General features: G+C 37.3%; 1 protein-coding gene across 3 annotated transcripts in view; it reads right to left on the minus strand.

The window, feature by feature from the left end:
• The window catches only part of LOC107586409 (AP-3 complex subunit delta-1-like), a 45,656-nt gene that overhangs the window by 3,556 nt on the left and 25,181 nt on the right, over positions 1 to 16,919 (minus strand). The window contains exons 16-28 of one of the 3 annotated variants that reach the window (XM_016273765.1): positions 15,485 to 15,630; positions 15,273 to 15,414; positions 14,130 to 14,201; positions 13,972 to 14,044; positions 13,696 to 13,892; positions 13,543 to 13,616; positions 11,605 to 11,767; positions 11,363 to 11,497; positions 6,149 to 6,202; positions 5,349 to 5,450; positions 757 to 927; positions 604 to 651; positions 385 to 405 (exon numbers count right to left, since the gene is read on the minus strand). In XM_016273765.1, coding sequence (XP_016129251.1) covers positions 385 to 405; positions 604 to 651; positions 757 to 927; positions 5,349 to 5,450; positions 6,149 to 6,202; positions 11,363 to 11,497; positions 11,605 to 11,767; positions 13,543 to 13,616; positions 13,696 to 13,892; positions 13,972 to 14,044; positions 14,130 to 14,201; positions 15,273 to 15,414; positions 15,485 to 15,630 — 1,398 coding nt within the window. The remainder of the gene's footprint in view (positions 1 to 384; positions 406 to 603; positions 652 to 756; positions 928 to 5,348; positions 5,451 to 6,148; positions 6,203 to 11,362; positions 11,498 to 11,604; positions 11,768 to 13,542; positions 13,617 to 13,695; positions 13,893 to 13,971; positions 14,045 to 14,129; positions 14,202 to 15,272; positions 15,415 to 15,484; positions 15,631 to 16,919) is intronic. The other 2 variants (XM_016273767.1, XM_016273766.1) reach the window with 2 other exon arrangements.

Here is a 16,919-nt window from a genome sequence, read left to right on the forward strand (position 1 = left end):
GAGAGAGAGAGAGAGAGAGAGAGTGTATTTGTGTGTGTGCATATATGTAAATGTGTGTGTATTAAAATTAATAAATATACAATTTATTAAAATATTTTAATATATGTAAAAATAGAATATATATATATATTCTATTTTTACATATATTAAAATATTTTAATAAATTGTATATTTATTAATTTTAATACACACACATTTACATATATGCACACACACAAATACACTCTCTCTCTCTCTCTCTCTCTCTCTATATATATATACACACACACAAACACAGGACTGACCTATTAACCTTGTTTTTGTTTGTATTTGGTGTCTATTGTGACTAAAGTCTGTATCACAGCAAGTTAGTGGCAACAACAGTAGTTCTGTTCCTATGGTTACCTGATCAGCATCTTCTTTCATCTTAAAACATACATACAGAGACACATGAACAATACATCATTCACAAACCACAGACCAGAATCACTTAAAGCAACGAGTCGCTTCAGCAAAAACAGCAGCCGTGTGACAGGATCATGAGATCTCAATTACAGGCTGAGCTTCATGCTGGTGCAGGAGACTAACATCAGACTGACTCACTCCACATCACGTCACACTCACCATCTTGATGTAGGAGTTCTCGGCCAGCAGAGAGTAGTTGGACATGGGCTGAAACGAGATGGAGGTTGGATAAGTACAGGATAAAGTATATTTACTAAGCATTTAATGTCACAGAGTGGCCTTCTGTGATTGGCTGGCTAGATAGATACTGACCGGCAGAGGCTCCTCTTCCTCCACGGTGCCGTTTTGCACTGAATCCTCCCCGCCGGCATCACTGTGATGATGATGATGATGATGGTGGTGGTGGTGGTGTCTCTTCTTCTTTTTCTTCTCCTTCTCCTCCTTTTCTTTCTTCTGCTTCTTTTTCTTGTGTTTAGAGGATTTCTGAACAGGAAACCAATGCACAGTTGGCTTAATCTGGTTTCAACAAAGCACAACAATTTTTTGTATTCTTCTGCTGATTTTTCAATAAAATCTTGAAATGTCATTCCTTGCCTAAACATACATAAATCAGGAACATGTCATGTGACCTGCTCATCCCATTAAGCGTTGCAAATTACTACACTGAAGAAAAAACACACACACACACACTAACAGTGGACATCAAAATTAGAGATCAATCTATATACTTGATTTCTTCCGAAATATTGTTAGTCTTCATCGTTCAAAATTTGAAGGAATATCAGCTATTCCACTGTTCCACAAACATGTTTGACAAAATAACCAAGGCATTTCAACAAAAACCTTTAATTACGGAAAAATTATTTGGCAGAGAACAGTAACCACTGTAGCATGAAAGAAGATTACAACTCAAATTTAGGAGGGTTATAGCTGTCAGAAATTAGTATGAAGTGTAGAGTGACTTCAGCACATCTGCGGCCGTAGGACATTTTCTTCAGTTTCTCACACTCAGCGGTGGACAGTAAACGAAGTACATTTACTTGATTACTGTACATGAGTACACTTTTCAAACTTATGACACTTTTTAAACTGATGACTAACTTCACTACATTTGAAAGACAAATATATGTACTTTTCACTCTACTTTTCTATCAAAGTCGTTTACCAGTGTTGGGGTAACGCATTACAAGTAACGTGAGTTACGTAATCAGATTACCTTTTTCAAGTAACTAGTAAAGTAACGCATTACTTTTTAATTTACAAGAGAATAACTGAGTTACTTTTTCAAATAAGTAACGCAAGTTACTTTTTTTTCCAATTTATTGATTGACAGCTCTCCTGTCCCCATGTTGAGAGAAATCAGATGTTGTTACTGTAGATCTAAAATAAATATGAATATGCATTAATTAATCTCACTCACACAAAAACAAACAAACCACAGATTCAGTATTCCTCCAAATGAATAAAAATAATGCAACTCAGAATATGACACAAACCTGCAATAATTAGATGTTAAACAACACAAATATCCTTTATGTATTTAATCCCATTCTATTAACCAATGTCTTTGCTTCTGATCTTCGATGATCCAGTTCAACTATGCTAATAAGCAAAAATTACTCTAGACAAACATTTGTGCGTCTTATTTTACTGCTGAAGTGTGTTGAAATGTCTTCTTCTGCATTCTACTGTACGGACGTAAATGTACTTTCCCTTCAGCCTGAGGCTTATTCATTTCACTTTTGGTGTGAAAAGGCTTTTATATTTGCCAAAAATATAACTATTTTAAAAACAAACAAGCAAGCCCTGTCCAGATTTAAAAAGTAACGCAAAATTAACGTAAAGTATTACTTTCCATAAAAAGTATCTAAGTAACGTAATTAGTTACTTTTTTATGGAGTAACGCAATATTGTAATGCAATACTTTTAAAAGTAACTTTCCCCAACACTGGTCGTTACTACGCAGGAGCTTTAAAAGTCAGATTTTTTTTCCCTTCTCGAAAACGTGACTTTTTTTTTTTTGACAGCCTATAAGTAATCAATTTTGTAGGGTTACGTGAAGTGATTTCTCAGCATTTTTTGAACACTGACCAGATGCAAATGTGATATTTATTTACAACAATTCAATAAGTTAATATTGTGGTATACATTAGACACAATTTTGTCCGATTTTGCGAAATTGTGTAAATGAAAATATTAGCTATAAAGCCACAGAAGAACTGTCATGAGTCTCTTAACAAAACGTAATAGGCATCTGACTTGAAGCAGCACTGCACAGACTGTTCTGTGTGTGACATCAAAGTACTGCGTGAGCGATTAGAGAGCATTTTTGAAATTTTTGTTTTGATGTCAAATAAATCTTGCGGTTTTGTTTTTGTTAAAGCAGTGTTGCTGTCGTAAATTTATACAGCTACAGTTGTGTTGCTGGGTTTTAAAGCAGGTTTGATTTTTCTTTCTTTCTTATCACTCTGTATTTACAGCAATTTCACGATCCTCTGTTCAAATGTGGATTAACACACTGCCAGAGCTGTGTATCTGTATAAGAGGCCCAACTCCTGCTGCACAAAACATGCCCAAACAATGACACTTCCTCCTTCACTTTTAACTGACTTCTTTATGCACTTGGGCTTCAGTCTTTCCTCAGTTTGATGCCGAACAATTGTTTCCCATCAGATCCAAAGTAATTAAATTCAGTCGCCTTAGAGCGGCCCACCATCTTGCAATCTCAGTGAAAATCTCAGAGTTCTTTTTCAAATATCTAATTTGAGTTTTTTTTTATACTGAGCTTCAGAATACAATTAATTCAAGAAATATGCTTAAAAAAACTCCCCTTCCACTCGTTAGGATAACTTCATATAGGACTAAGCAGTGACCTTCAAATTTAGGAAATTATAGGTTGTTCTCTAATTTTGATCTCCACTATGTATGTATGTGTGTGTGTGTGTGTGTGTGTGTCTGTATATGTATGTATGCATGTATATATATATATATATATATATATATATACATACACAGCATATATATCTCAGTGGTGTGCGGTGGTGTTCTGAAATGAGGCGGCAATTTGTAAATCAAATGTAAATTCATGTCCCAGTCACATTTTCTTGGATAAATAAACATTGCTTACACTATTAGAAAAATGTAGCTAATCAATATTCTATTTATTAAAGCCAAGTATGAATCTCACCATTTTACATTTATTCCAAACTAATAACTCAAGGCAGTAACAATTTAAACAATATATTTTATTTGTGAACTTATTCAGCTATTCGTTTTAATAGTTCACTTTGAACTATTTTAGATTTTTTCGGATCATCAGTCATCCAAGCTCAGTAAATATTGGTCACAGACAGAGATATACCTTGAATTTCACCAAGCTGATTACTCACTAAAAACTCCCACAGATCATGTTTTCAGGCCATTTTAAGTCTTATTTTGACGTAATAAATAGGTTACCTAATTGTGTGAATTCTTTACTTACTTTTTTTATAGGAGTCCTCCCATTAAAGCCATTATAGTGATCATTCAGACGGATTCACGAACGCAGAATGCGCATAAACACAAGAGGCGGGATTTATCGCATCAACCAATCATAGCCGATCATTTCCCCCCATTCATTCTCAGTTACTCACCATCAAACTCACCGCATGCCCTTAGGGGGCCTGTTAAAACTCAATGGGCTCAGAGGAGGCGAGAGATGCAGACTCCCCCTGTTTCTCTACCTGCTGGTTTCGCTGTTGGACAATGTTTCTTTAGACAAACGAGTGATTTATACAATTTTAATGTTATATTTTGTAATATTGGCACGGGTTTATTTTTGTAAGGCTTTTTTTTTTTCTCATCCAATTTTTCCTCCTCGGAGGAAACACTCGAGATATATATATATATACACATAAACACACATACATACACACACACACACACATATATGTGTGTGTGTGTAGTTTTTTAATTTAAAGTTAACTTAAGTTAGTTAATTTTTTTTATTTAGTTTAATGTAAATAATTTCTGTTTTTGTTTAAATATGTATAATTTTTAATATAATGTTTAATGTAATTTAAAAAATGTTCAATGAAACTTTCAAATGTTTTGTTAAAATGCATATATTTACTGTTGATTTATGTTTAATTTAAATGTATATGTTTATTAATATATAGTTTTTAAAAAATGTAAATATTTTTATTTAAATGTAAATAATTTCAGTTCTTTTTTTTGAGGATTTCTAACTTATTGTATTTATTCAATGTTTAATGTAAACTATGATTGTTTATTGTTTAAATAAAATGTTTTTTAAATGTTTTTTTGAAAAGATTAATGTTTAATTTAAATGCATGTAATATGAATTAATACATACACGCACAGTTTTTTTTTAATAATGTAATTTTTTTTTATTTACTTTAATGTAAATCATTTCACTCTTTATCCTTGTCCTATATTTTTGCTGCATGTTATGTTTTTTCCCCCTTTTTCTCTCTTTGTTCTTGGTTTTACGGTTTTTATTTTTCATTGTGTTATTGTCGTTTTTAGTTATTCTGTTGTAAAGCACATTGGTCAACTCTGGTTGCAGTAAATAGTGCTATATAAATAAACTTGCCATTGCCATTAAAATAGTTTTTTTTTAAAATTGTTTTCTTAAAATGCATATATTTATTGTTGATTAATGATTCATTTAATAGTATATAATGTTTTTATATGTATACACACGCAAGCATAAATTATTCTTATTTGTGTACATTTGTGTATTTATGTACGTTTATATGTTTATTTGAAAAATGTATACAAGTATTGTTGTTTAATGATTAACGTGTGTATATTTTAAAGATTTATAAAGATGAACATAGCACTGATGGTGGAACAAACAGAAAACTACTTTTTAAAACAAAAAGCAGTCGTGTAAGCCCCACCGTGTCCTCTGGTTCTGCGTCTTTAGGCTCATCAGGCTCAGATTCTGGGGCGGCCGCAGAGCTCGTGTCCACAGCAGCAGCAGACGAGGGCGCAGTCTCCTCCTGTAGATAATCAAACATTAAAACACACCCACTTCCTGCTTTCAAAACCTTCCACAGAGTGATCCTCTACACTATGAAGCATGCACAATTAACAATATCATGATCAAGAAGAAGAAAAGCTTATTTGTTTTTGAATTGTCACATTGGGAGAAAATGGTGAGAAAGTGGTGAACCTGCAGTGAGAAAGTGATGTTTTTGTTTTTTCGCTTTTGAGGTCAAGATAATACTGTGTTTGCATTAAGAGGAACTGAACTATGATGTTTGGGCAGACAAAATAAGTACATCAAGGCCGTTCTGTCTCAGGTGACCTACATTCGGATCATGAGGCAAATGCGGTTTTGTGCACATGAGCTGTTTGACTGGAACCGCAAGAACTGTCAAGAGTAATGGCTGTTTATGATGATAAAGACACGATCATACAGGAGAAGCTTCCCACATCAGTAATTAAGACACATTTACACCTCTGCACGTGCACACATGCACCCTGAACTAAAACAAGCAAATGCTAACAAACACACACATGTGCGAGACCGGTGAAAAACAGTGAAAAAAAAGAGAGGTGAGACGAAGAGATTGGCACGTCAAGAACAGTGAGAGCCGGAAGGAAACACATAAAACAGACGCTCATTAACAATAGGACAGACCGACAGCAGTATGACCAGAGGGGGAGGAGAGGGAGAGAATGTGAGGGACCGGACCTGGGCGGCGGGGGGAACAGGAGCGCTACAGAGCCAGAAATCCAGATCCGAGGCCTAGAACAGAAAAGGCAGGGCGGGGAACATGAGTCCAATCCTGTTTGACTCAAACAGAACCCCAAACAAATGCTCTGACGACGACAGAAAACAAAATGAGCACATATTCCATCACCATGTCTGTTATGGCCACTTCAACAGTTGTTCAAATGTTCATTTTACATTAAAATTTTTTTATTATTATTATTAGTAGTAGTAGTAATATTATCGTTATATTTCTGTTAAATTAATTTATGATTTTATACAATGTACATGTGGACACAATTGGTTTTCATTTAAGCAAGTAAGAATATTTCAGTTAACCCTGCACCTCCTAGTGGTTTAGATTAAGAAAGCAGGAATTTTCATAGTCGAATATCATTAAAATTAACAACCAGTTTATCGTTAAGATTAATATTGCAATATGCACATTAGGGCTGCACAATTAATCGAATTTCTAATCGCGATTACAATTATGGATTCCACAATAACGTAATCGTTCAAAGCGGCAATTAATCGTTCAAAGTCCACTTATGTTATTCTGTGCTTAAGATGCTTTTTTTTCTTTCTTTCTGCATGTTATCTTAAGGGTTTTTCCATTTTTTTATTTTAGTTTTAGTATAACACTATAATACCATTTATATTTTTACTTTTTTTATAATTTAAAGAAGAAACCAATCCGGTGTATAGTTGACATTTGAGGCTTAATACTATAGAAAAGCACTAAAAGTTTTTCACTTAGTGTTTTCAGCTTGTTTATTTTCATATAAAAATACGGCATGCAGTTGCATCAAACAATGGTATAAACATCATCCAATGTAAATTGTGATAATCGTAATTAATAATCGCAATTACAATTTCAAGACAATAATCGACAATTATGATTTTTGTCATAATCGTGCAGCCCTAACGTACATGGAAGAAAACTAATAATAATAGTTTTAATAATTTAATTAAGCGCACAAACTGATATTCTCCTCTTAATTAATATATTAAATAATTTTTTTTATTTCTGTTGTTTTTTAATTTTAAGTGTGAGGACCTCTATAAAAGGCAAAATTCTGGCAGTTTGCTGCTCTGGAGCCTTCAGGTGTGTGTTAACACAATGCCAAAGAGGAAATTGGCATTGTGTTAACACATCATTCCAGTCCCGAAGAAGCAGTCTCCATCCTGCTTCCATGACTACTGTCCAGTTGCACTTACTCCTATTCTCATGAAGTGCTTTGAACGGCTAGTCATGCACCACATCAAGTCTGCCCTCCCCCCCTCCCTGGACCCCTTCCAGTTTGCATATCCAGTACGGGTCGGCAGTAACACATCCAGCACCATCACACTGAACACTGGGGCCCCTCAAGGATGTGTGCTGAGCCCCCTCCTCTTCACTCTGCTGACACACGACTGCACACCGTCACACAACTCCAACCTCTTCATTAAGTTTGCGAATGACACGACTGTGGTGGGTCTCATTAGCAACAGAGATGAGACAAACTACAGGAGCGAGGTGAGCCATCTGGCCGGGTGGTGCAGTGACAACAATCTCTCTCTGAATGTGGAGAAGACGAAGGAGATTGTTGTTGATTTCAGGAGTGCGCGCACTCAGCATGCTCCTCTGACCGTCAATGGTGCGACTGTGGAGAGAGTGAGCAGCACCAAGTTCCTGGGTGTGCACATCACAGAGGATCTCTCCTGGACTGACAGCACCAGCAGCATCTCTACTTCCTCCGCAAACTGAGAAGAGTCAGAGCCCCGGCCCCCATCATGTGCACCTTCTAAAGAGGCACCATCGAAAGCATTCTGACGAGCTGCATCACTGTGTGGTATGGCACCTGCAACGCGTCCTGCCGCAAGTCACTTCAACGCATAGTGAGAGCAGCTGAGAAGATTGTTGATGTCTCTCTCCCCTCCCTCCAGGATATTTATGGAACCCGTCTCACCTGCAAAGCCCTCTGCAGACAATAATCGACAATTATGATTTTTGTCATAATCGTGCAGCCCTAACGTACATGGAAGAAAACTAATAATAATAGTTTTAATAATTTAATTAAGCGCACAAACTGATATTCTCCTCTTAATTAATATATTAAATAATTTTTTTTATTTCTGTTGTTTTTTAATTTTAAGTGTGAGGACCTCTATAAAAGGCAAAATTCTGGCAGTTTGCTGCTCTGGAGCCTTCAGGTGTGTGTTAACACAATGCCAAAGAGGAAATTGGCATTGTGTTAACACATCATTCCAGTCCCGAAGAAGCAGTCTCCATCCTGCTTCCATGACTACTGTCCAGTTGCACTTACTCCTATTCTCATGAAGTGCTTTGAACGGCTAGTCATGCACCACATCAAGTCTGCCCTCCCCCCCTCCCTGGACCCCTTCCAGTTTGCATATCCAGTACGGGTCGGCAGTAACACATCCAGCACCATCACACTGAACACTGGGGCCCCTCAAGGATGTGTGCTGAGCCCCCTCCTCTTCACTCTGCTGACACACGACTGCACACCGTCACACAACTCCAACCTCTTCATTAAGTTTGCGAATGACACGACTGTGGTGGGTCTCATTAGCAACAGAGATGAGACAAACTACAGGAGCGAGGTGAGCCATCTGGCCGGGTGGTGCAGTGACAACAATCTCTCTCTGAATGTGGAGAAGACGAAGGAGATTGTTGTTGATTTCAGGAGTGCGCGCACTCAGCATGCTCCTCTGACCGTCAATGGTGCGACTGTGGAGAGAGTGAGCAGCACCAAACAGTTTAAATAAAGAACTCTCTGAGCTTTTTGTCACTTTAATCAGTCTGAATAAGTTCTTTTGCACTACAATCATTATATCTGTACTGTTTGTTTACTTCACTGGTTTGCAGTCTATCTGCCATGTGCGGCTTTATTTAAATTTTTTTTACATGACCTTATTTGTATAGTTGTATTTTATAGATAATCTCTATCTATCTGTATTAATGTTCTACTGTTAGTGTTATCTGTATGCACCAAGGGTCTGAGAGTAACGCAATTTCAATTCTCTGTATGTATGTGCTGTACATGTGGAAGAATTGACAATAAAGCAGACTTAAATCTTGAAACTTGAAAGATCATTGATTATTTTCCAAATTTCAAGACCTGCCAAGGAACAGATGATTTTTTTTATTATGTCCTGATATGGAAAACCATGGAATTCAATAGGGTGTCCTTTCTTTTTCACATGATTGTGTGTGTGTATATATATATATATATATATATTAGGGGTGTAACGGTACACAGAAGTCACAGTTTGGCAGGGCTCCAGACTCATTCTTCCCACTGGTCACTCTTTTGCGACTAACTTTCTCAGTTGGTCGCACGAGCACATGATTTGGTCGCAATATTTATTTATTTTATCTTTTTTGCGCTACAACATGGGATTAATCAATGCATGCTTTTATTATAATTTATAGTTATATGGGAACGAAAGTGGTTAACATTCATTTTTCATCAGTATTATTTGTTATTTGAATTTTGTGAAGGGGAGTTCCTCTTTTGCTGTGTTATAAGCCAGGCTTGGGGTGCTTTCACTTTCAAATTTGCGATCGTCACGTTTTACAAGAAAAGATAATTTTCTGTTTTGCTTACATACATCTACACACCTTTCACTTTTTAAGACTAAAACAAAAGATGGATTCATTGTTATTCTTAATCAAAAAGCACAACAACAATAAAACAATAAGATACAATGGCAAACTAGCTTACAAAACGTTTATTAACAAAAACGAATAACATGAGGCATGGCATACACCACATGCTGTATTATATACCGACTAATAAATTACAGAACGTTTAACAAACACTGAGGAATCAAATAAAGAAATAAAACAAAAGAGAGCCTCCATAGCATAACGCGAGGTAAACAGCAAAGATAATAAGCTTTTCAAAATGAAAACAAAAAGAAAAGTAAAACTAAACTTGCTGTCGGTGACAGTGCTTGCATGTTTTTCCCCACAAGAACACCAACATGTTCACCTTCTCTGGTTTAAGAAGCGGTCTTTTACTTTAGCTTGAAACCATCCATCGTTTCCTCAATATTCGTGTCCTTTTTGCTGCTGCACCTTCGTGCTCGTGCTGACAAGGTGAGTATAAACCAGGCTCTACACTCTAAGCACTGCGCAGTTCAAACGAGTAGCGTGGTTTCGTTATGCTTTCAGTTTCGTTTGCCGTTTTATGTTTCACTGATGCAACAGAAATGTCAGCGCTTATGAGTTGAACAACGCGGTGGTCGCGCCAGTGCAACCGCACACAAAATTTAGTCGCACAGGCGATACGAGTTTGGAACAACAGGAAATTTATTTATTTTCTTTTATTTTGAACAGACAGTAGTGTTACATACATGAGCACTCGTATTTTATTTGAATTCGATTGTACAATTTCAAGATTTAAAGCAAAAACAGAATGGTCTGACTTTAAATTTGTGAAATTATGCTACATAAGACACCTGCACAAAACAAAAACAGCAGACGGGCTGAATGAAAATGCAACTGATTTCTCTGACAGTAGGTGGCACTTACGGAACAGCAGCGATTTAGAGTTTCCTTGGTTACCGCTGTAAACAAAGCAATTCTGTGCTTATTAACTCTACTTTAATATGCATTATATGGAGGTAAGAGGAAAAGAAAACATCAAAACACTTCTGAAGACGGTCAGTACCTGACTGTATTCATCCTCTGACAGCATGAACCGAACCGTGACGTTCATACGAATACATGCACCTTTACACTCCTAATATATAATATATATATAAAAAACTAAATTTCCAATTTTGGACTACTTGTCAAATAATAACATGCACAAGTAACATAATAAGTTCACTACATTTTCTGCATTTTGTGCTGAAATGCATTAGACAATACAAATAAGATTTACTGGATTAAATTAACAACAATTAATCGTCCATTAATCATGAACACCTCTAAACAGCAGTACAGACTGCAGGCATGTGGCCATTAAAACAGACGTTTTCATGCTTTTTCTCCGTTTAACGATTGATTTAAGCTTTGTATATAAATTTTGTCATTTGTGGCAGCCCAAATTTGAGCAGTTTCAACGAAGTAATGGAATATTTCGAAGTATAAATAAAGCAAACAGCAAATGTTAGTGATGGAGAGGCTATAATACAAGCTTTTTTAAAGATAATACTTTACTATAGGTGCAAAAACAATCCTACCTCAGCAGATGTGGATGTGGGCGGGGTTGCCGCCTCTTTGGTCTCCTCTGATTGGACGGCCTCTTCTGGCTGGGACTCCAGAAGCTCCTCCTCCACTTCTTTATGTTTCTTCTTTTTCTTTTCCTCTTTGCTCCTCTACAAAACATCAAAACCACCATATATGAAGTGGAATTACAAAAACGCTCGTAATTGCTTAAATGCAGATGTTTACAATTATTATTTATACAAAACTGCCATCTCACCTTCCTGTCCTTCTCCTTGCCTTTCTTCTTCTCTTTCGTCTCCTTACCGCTCCTCTTCTTGGTCTCCTGCGGGATGTTCTCATTGACTCTGTCCTCGGCAGGGCTCTTCAGCACCTCTGGACGGTGGGTCCTCACGGGAAGCTTCTCGCTGTCTGCAAGCGGCCTGGAAAGAATAAGAGAAACAGAGATTAGATGGACAGAAAGAAAAGGAGATTGTGAGCAAGAGAGATAACCAGTTACATGGAAGCTAGGAAAGGCTTCAGTTTATTCAATACACAGTCCAAAGGCCTGTTCGCAACAAGTCTAATGTGACAGCGTCACACAAGTATAACATTTCATCAGCTAATACATTTCAAACTGTTGTTCTTACATCAACCAATCAGTGCTAAGAATTGATTTTAACAAAAAAAAAATACTGAATCTGAACTATTTTAATTTGTTGAACATCTACATTTCTCCACAGATACGAGCTAAACATGGTTTCTAGAGTGTGAAGGCAACAGAAATTGTTGTGAGTTCTGAATATAATGAGACATAAAAAAAAAAAAGAAATAACTGGACATCATGTCTTTATTTTGCACTGTGCTCTGTCCCTGCATACAACAACTCAAAGTGCAACCAGTGTAGTTCACGTCACAATCAGTTCACTTCAATTCAAGCAAATGGTTGTTTTTAATCACTCAAAGCACTCACAAATCCATCTAAAAAGTTACTGATCTGAATTAGTCAAACAAATGAAAAATAAAAACATACAAATGTATAGAAAACTAAATAAAAACTAAACTAACCTAGCCTCCAAACAGCACAAAACAAAACAAAAAAAAGAAACGTAATATTCTCAACTAGGTATGAAGGAGTTTGCTTCGCTTCATTTGAAATCTTGTGGTGCATTGTGTTTTGTGTCAGAAATTGAGATTTGGTGTGAAGAGGCCTTTAAATCAGTAAAATGTTCCTGTACAACAACAAGCTGAAAACAGCTGAGGGGTTTAAAAACTGTGCCCACGAGTTTCAAGGGAAAAGTTAAAGCCAGGCAAGGCTGTCAATGCTGGTGTGTACTGTATATACACTACCATTAAAAAGTTTGAGGTCAGTAAGATTTTTAATATTTTTGAAAGAAATTATCAGTTTTATTCAGCTAGGATGCATTAAATTGATCAAAAGTGACAGTAAATGCATTTATAATGTTACAAAAAATTTGATTTAAAATGAATTCCATTCTTTTGAACCCCAAACTTTAGAACCAAAGTGTTCAAGTTGTAGCAATATGACCACAGCCAAAACCCAACCTGCAGGTGAGCTGATCAGTCATGCACAATGTATTCTTGGCTAATATTATTCGGTCCAACAGTGACATACTACAATTGCCAGGAAAAGAAAAAAAACAAACAGATGCTGGTAATTGGGCAGTTGATTCCACTGGGTCAAATGACCACATTAAGTACTTACCTTGAGCTAGAACCAGACAGCAGACTGTCAGGAGGGCAGATGTGTGCGTGCATGAGGGAGAGAGAGAGAGAGAGAGAGAGATCGAGAGACACAAGCAGAAAGCAGTGTGTGTAAGAGAGTGGAGCAGATTCAGAAGAACTGGAGAAAGCTCCTCGATATCAGAACACGGAAAACCCAACAGATGCAAAAGAACTAGATTTGGTTTGCATCTGCATGAACAGAGATTCTGGACTCCGCAATCAGAACCTGCTAAAGGCATCTAATGAATGACAGCCATGAGAAACATGAAAATGAAAACAATATCTGGAGGGAAAACAGTGGTGATACTGAAAATTAAGTATTAATATCCTCAGACTGACAGAAAGTCTCTCAGACCAAACACCGGACACAAAACAAGAACGCCAAATTTCAGTTTTAGTAAAAAATGAATTTCTGTGCATCACTACATGTAGCACATGTATGAACTGTAGGAGGCATCAATGTGGTACATACTTGTCCAGATCGATGTCCAGAGCTTTATGAGGGTCATTGGGATCCTTATCGTCATCGTCACTCGGTAAGGCATTCTGGGAACCAAGACAAGCCAACATTATTGCATATAGTTTAGGGGATAAAAATAACAACTCCAAAATAACAGCTGCTCACCTCTGGCATTTCCTCTGTGACTATGTCCACCTGGTGAGCGGGCGTTATGTCTTCCTCGCTCTCGGGACCTGAATCCGCCTTCCTCTCTTTCCCTCGCTTCTCCCGCTTTTTCTTTTTCTCCTTCTTCTTTCTCTCAGCCTTCTCCTTCTGCCGGCGCTCCTCCTCCAGCTTCAGGTATTGGTCAGACATGGGCATCCCTGGACCAAACAATGGACACTGAAATTAAACCGTGGTTTTATTTGGTCTGCTGAAATAAGAGATTGTAGATTTGCTCACCTGGGACTTTAAGAGGCACACTAAGGTCGATCTGCACCACCGGAATGTGTTCTACACCTGGAGCATCATACACCTGCAATTGCAAACAAGTTCAAGGTGCTTAAAAGCATGTTTCTGCCTGAGGTTTATGTGATCGCAGAAATCATTTGACTGCGTACCTTCTGAGATGATGGCGAGGCCTTGATGTAGAATGGGTTGTTGGCCTGTTCCTGCTTCCTGGCTTCCCTCCTCTGTGTGAAATAGGACAAGTGTATTAGGACTAGGGGTGGACGATATGACCAAAATCTTATATCACAATAGGAGTCATTTTATTTCATGGTAACGATATAGATAAAGATATAGTTATTTCTTTTTAAATAAGGTATCTATGACATCAACATTTTTTATACCATAGAAATTTCATAATTCTTGTCACCAGTGTCAATATCACAAAAAAAACGAATACTAGCCTAAATAAACAAAAACACTCAAGGTCACTGAAAACAAGTAAACAGTCAGCGATTAAATAAGAATAAGAATCTAATTAGAAGCAATAGGACAAAAACTACAGTAGAACAAATAAATAAAAAATGCTACATACATTGCATAAAGTAATCAAATGTATAAAAACACTGCATATTCTTCACTGTGTAAATTTAATTTCTACTTATTAAAGTAACAAAAGAGATTTAGTCAAGAGCAGTGAGAGATTTTCTCTATTGTTGTTTGATTAACATGAATGACAGATAGCAGGAATATTAGACTGTTGTCACTTTAAGAGCTGCCCGAACCCAATATACTGTTACGCATGTTTTCTTTCTCAGCAGTTTGCTTCCACTTAAGACATAATTACTCCATTTACGAGGACATTTGGAAAGATGGGCATTCTGACATATACAAGTGTGTGTATTTAACCATTCAAGGCCTATACAGCAGTAAAAATAACTCCGTTCAATGCTCCCGCGCTCTAGGAGCACAGTCTTCATGCGCGCACCTTTCTGACGGCGCTCAGAAACAGTCTCTCAGACAGCTCACGCATATAGTGAAATTAGTTCTCTTTCGCTGCTGAATGCATTTCAACAGCTTACAATTGCTTGTTTTTAAACCGCAATGCTTAATGCGTGCAAGCGATACATTTTCATGGTCATGCAGCACAGCAACGTCATGAGAGTGTGTAACCGCAATAGAGGCCATAGTCCAAAATCTCTACTAGTTGACAAATTTCTACCGGTTAATCGTGTCTACCGGTATATCGCACACCCCTAATTAGGACGGCTGTATTTTTATATTTTCTGTAGGTCTAAAGGACATCGTGGACTTACCCTGGCCAACTCTTTCTCGTCCACCTCAGTGTGTCTTGATCTGGAATGCTTGGGTTCCTCTTTAGCGAACACCGCTTTGGGCTTCTCATCCTCAGACTCACTCTCTGATGGAGGCTTATTGATCCAGGCATCCAAATCCAGACTGGAGGGGGAAAACAACAGCTGAAACATCTATTTCTTTCGATTCCCTTGATATACACTCAATGACTCACCCTTCTGGTACAGGCACTTTCTTCTGGGCCTTGGGGGCCACGGGATTGAGCTCTCCAGCGAAGAGAGCCGTCACTTCCTCGGCCACCTCCACCTTCTTCTGCTGCAGCTTCTGGATGTACTTCACCAGCTGGAGGATGCAGGACGCCTGCAGGGGAACACCATGGTTAATACTGCAGTGTGTGTGTGTGTCTGTTCCGAAGCCTAATAAACCCTATTATTTTAATCACAATCAATGAAAAGCGCTTTGCTCATGCTCACAACTGATTCCAATGGAGGTACATATCAGACCCAATTAAACCCTGCAAAAACACATTAGACCGCATCAGACCCCTTTAAACCCTCTTCGGATGCCTAATAATCCACATCAGATCCATTACACCAAAACAGACCACATTAGGAACACATGTGATCTCTAAAAAAAAAACCCCCACATCAGACCATAAAAGTGGTTGCTACAGTCCTCTGCTAACTGCAAGGCGTTCGCAACATGTTGCAAGCTAGCATGTTTCTAACACATTTAACACCTCGCTGGCATGTTTAGCACATTGCTAACATGATTCAGCATAATTTAACTTATTGCAAAGCATAAGCATGTTAACTCATTCCCCGCCATTGACAAGTTATCTTGTCTTTTACAAGAAAACGCTTCCCAGCCAAAAACGAGTTTTTACGGCTTTTTGGGTTTTCACTGTTATACACTCGAGGGCACTATTACGCATCTTCTGAACGAGTACAAAACCTCCCGAACAAAAACACACGTGAACAGGATGGAGAAACGAGCGATCTCTTACATAAACAGATGCATATGAAAAAGAATGCGATCATCAGCAATAGACAGCATATAAATGAAAACTGCATAATGTTACAGAGTAAAATGTTGATCCAGGAAGTGGTATGTGTCTGTGCAAGGTTTAGAGGTGTTGATGGAAGGGATTTACTGGATTTATGCTTTGATAATCGTACTGAATATTATCCAGATGTAGTTTTTGATAAAAATGTGATTTTCTCACCTTTTTGCTCAAAATAATGCATTTTTTATGAAACCTACCTACATTCAAGTGTTGATAAAAAAAAAAGAATGCTTTAAGCTTGAATAAAACGGATTTTTTTTTTGTTTAAAAATAAAGGCTCTGATCTTTATTTTGGTGTATTGCATATTCAAATATTCATACAGCAAAATATACTGAAGGGCATCAAATTTTTGTGAAAATCATCAAAAATGCTGGCGGGGAAAGAGTTAAAATGATCACTTTGTTAAAGGGGTCATATGATGCGATTTCAAGTTTTCCTTTCTCTTTGGAGTGTTACAAGCTGATTCTGCATAGATAAGATCCCTGAAGTTGCAAAGTCTAAAGTCTTAAAACCAAAAAGATATTCTTTATCAAAGTTAAGACTCTGCCACGCCACCCTAAAAAGGCTGCTTCTAACACGCCC

Source organism: Sinocyclocheilus grahami, unplaced genomic scaffold (genome assembly GCF_001515645.1).
Source record: "Sinocyclocheilus grahami isolate Dianchi unplaced genomic scaffold, SAMN03320097.WGS_v1.1 scaffold81.1, whole genome shotgun sequence".
NCBI classification, from domain to species: Eukaryota; Metazoa; Chordata; class Actinopteri; order Cypriniformes; family Cyprinidae; genus Sinocyclocheilus; species Sinocyclocheilus grahami.